This window comes from Mus caroli, unplaced genomic scaffold, assembly GCF_978045245.1.
Source record: "Mus caroli unplaced genomic scaffold, Mus_caroli_1 scaffold_10, whole genome shotgun sequence".
In the NCBI taxonomy this organism is placed as follows: Eukaryota; Metazoa; Chordata; class Mammalia; order Rodentia; family Muridae; genus Mus; species Mus caroli.
In genome coordinates, this window is record NW_028227265.1 from 75,142,640 (window position 1) to 75,145,912 (window position 3,273).

The 3,273-nt window shown below is 48.6% G+C and overlaps 1 protein-coding gene across 1 annotated transcript; it reads left to right on the plus strand.

The window, feature by feature from the left end:
• Positions 1 to 776: 776 nt before the first annotated feature.
• LOC147002445 (uncharacterized) lies at positions 777 to 2,297 on the plus strand. The gene has a single exon (XM_085843488.1). It carries the CDS (start codon positions 777 to 779, stop codon positions 2,295 to 2,297), a length of 1,521 nt encoding a protein of 506 aa, XP_085699614.1.
• The last annotated feature ends 976 nt before the right edge of the window (positions 2,298 to 3,273 follow it).

Sequence of the window (3,273 nt, forward strand, 5' to 3'; positions counted from 1 at the left end):
GAAGAAACAGCAAATGGCTTGTGGCAAAAAGGTACCTTCAATAAGTTTTCCTACAAAAGAAAAGTTGTTGCCCAGGGGAGGCTCAGGGGGTGGAGGTCACATGGCTGGGTCGCCATTTTGCAGTATGAGGAAATGTATGAGGAGAGCAGAGTCCATCCGGTTTTCTTTGTTGGTTGATTTAGTTGGTTTTGGTTTTCAATTTGGTTTTGGTGTTGGAGTTGGTGTTGATTGTGATATTGTTTTGGTTGGTAGATTGCTCTATTTCATATATATATATATATATATATATATATATATATATATATATATATGTAATACTTTCGTTCACTGGGCAGTTATAGGCAGAAATCCATGGCGTGCCCTTGAGGCTGATTGGTTTGCCCTGAAATTTGCCTCTCCCTAGAACTCCACTGAGGGTCTTCCAGAGGCTCACTTTGTGGAGTCCTTAAGTCAGGAGCTCATTTTTTTTTTTTTTTCTATCAGGTCACTGTTTGGAGGCCAACCGGAAACCTTGAGAGTTGGCGACTGGGCATGGCTTCCATACCTGTGTGTAGCAGCCATCTTGAGACTGGGCGTGGCTGAGGTCCTACCTGTCAGGGACAGGTATAAAAAGGGATGCCTGAGAGGCAAGGGCTTCTATTCTAAGCTGTGAGCTTCTGTCCCTAGGTGTTCTCTCTCTGCTCAGGAGACCACACACCTGACTAGAGACAGATCACAAGCTGAGTCTGGCGTGCAGATCGAACTTAGAATATCCAGTCTTGTACTCTGGAACAGTCATGGAGACAAGCTCTGAGGCAGGTATCCTGCAGAAGCTGCTGAATCGCCTTTGCCAGGAGACCGACCCAGGAAAGATCTACAAAACACTGAAGGAACTGTCTTCTCTTCCTATTCTGTGTGACAGCCTGGCAGAGATTGGCTTCAGACAGACCATCAAGTCCTTGAAGAAACAGCAACTCCTCGTCCCCTTTGTGAAAGACTTAGTGGCCCAGTGGTCCACTGGGTTCCTGCTTGTACCCCAGCTTCAGCAGGCCAAGCAGGACTTTGACTTGGAGAAGGGCCTCACAACAGAAGGCTGGAGCACCTCACCAGAAGAGAAGCCCCAGGAGCAAGCATCCCAGGAAGCCCACAGAGATGGAAGAGAGGTTTACCTCTGGCTTTGCAGCAGCAGCAGCAGCCACTCAGGCAGAAACTCTTGCTTAAGCAAGAGCCGAAAGTCAAACAAAAGGTCCAAACAACTGGCACCTCACAATCAAAGCCCGCATCCAGGAGAAAACTGGAGCCCTGAGCTGCAGCAAGATGTCCAGAACCTGGTGCACCTAGGAATGTCCAGGGCGAGGCTGGAGGAGCCTTGGCAGCAGGAAGGGGCCAAGCCCCTCTCCAGAAAGCCCGGGTCTGGGCCACAGGAACGCAAAGGGCTTGTGTTTGGTGAGCACAGAAAGTGCCAGCCACCAGGCAACTGGGAGCAGGAGGAAGCCCATGGAGCTGGTTCCTCCTGGGCTTGCCTCAATGGGATGTGCTGCTCTCCTTCCTCTTCAGAGTGTCCACGGGGCAAGAGGCAGAGGTGGGAACCCCCGTGTCCAGTCAAGGACCAGAGTCCTCCTGAAAAGGTGCCTCGAGGTGAATCTGGAAATTCCATGGATCTGAGTCCCAGTGCTGTCTGTGCCATTCCAGAGGCTGACTCCAGTGAACAAGACTGGTTCGAATGGGAACTTGAACAGGAGACATCTTCCTCTCAGCAGGATCAAGAAGCCTTACCTTGTGGATGTGCGCTCAGGAAGAACAACAGAACCCAAGTCTATTCAGGTTGCAGGCCTGCAGCAAGAGTCCAGAAGAAGCACACTGGAACCAGGGATGGTGCTCACTGCCAGGGTGGCAAGGACAAAGCTGGTCCTGGGCAGCCAGAAGAGATGTCCGGGCTCCAGGCCCACAGGTGCAAGGAGTCCTACAGCCAGCCTGAGTCCCCCACAGCCTTGCAGCTTCAGGGTTCCCAAGAGGAGAGGCTTCAAGCCCTCAGAGCCCGCATCCAAAGCACAAGAGCCAAGAGGCCTCAACCCAGACAGACAATGATGGTCTCCTTCTTCACCGAGATCAAGAGCCCCAGCCAACAAGGAGAGTCAGGACTCACTGGGGTTGCCTCTGTCCAAAATCCGCATAGTCTTTCTGAGGCTACTGCCCATTCTGGAGCCCAGAGGGCTTCCTGCCTTCTCCCAGGAGAAACAGGCACCAAAAATGCCCCTGCTAAAAGACCTGCTCCTCTCATGGCCAAGACCCTGAAGGACTACAGAAAGCGCTTCTAAAACGGTGATCCTCAGATGCATTCCACCACCACAAAACCTGCAAATCCTGAGACTTGGATTGACTGGACCCACAGGTGCTTCCCTCCAGGGACTGTCACATTGTACACCCTGGTTTTCAGGCTAAGGACAGACTTCCCACCAGCCACTCTTGGCATTCTCCCAGGACTTCTCTACAGAATTTTCCACACCTTAAATTTTTTCCCATGTCAAGTTTTAAAACATCTTCAAAAATAAATCAGTATCTCTCCCCCAATCAAATTTGTGGGTTTGTCTTTATATTTCTTTAGAAAGATTGATACCCATAAACATAGATACTTGCTTAGCAGTGGGACAAAGAGATTAACAGTTTGCCTGCTGACAGTTTTGCAAAGATACATGTAGGATAATAGATGGAAGAGTAGATACCTAGAGTCACAAAGAGAAGTAGGCACATCAATATGTTTGTGGAAGTCTGGCAGTAGACTTGACATCAGTGCCCACAAACCAGTAGGAATGAAGGCAGGGAATCAAAAAGGCCTTAAACATGAAAAGAAAAACTTCAATATAATCCAAACTAAATTGTGTGTTTGAGTGTTTGTGTGTGTGTTTGTGTGTGTTTGTGTGTGTGTGGGGGGGGGTGTTTGGGTGGGTATCTGTTACAACCATTTGTATGTGTTTGATGAAGAATAGGAATGGAACACAAGTACAGAGAGGCTGAGATAGAGAAAGAGACCGGGACAGAAATAACCTGACTATACAGGATTAAGAACAAAACTGAACCAAAGTTTCCAGACATTACCTCTCAATGGGGTAAGAGCTCAGATGTATTGGCACCTAAACTTAGACCATGCCTTAGAGAGTTCGTGGGATGCAAGCAACATCACATGTTGGGGTCAGCAAAAGCCAAGGAGAAAACCAGCAGTATACCCACTAATTTTAAAGTGAGTATTGGGTAATCACACATAGTGTGTAAAGGAGAGACAGTAAAGGGAGATAA

Excerpts from the sequence above, each read along its gene's own strand:
- LOC147002445 (XM_085843488.1), top strand. The coding sequence starts at position 777 with ATGGAGACAAGCTCTGAGGCAGGTATCCTGCAGAAGCTGCTGAATCGC.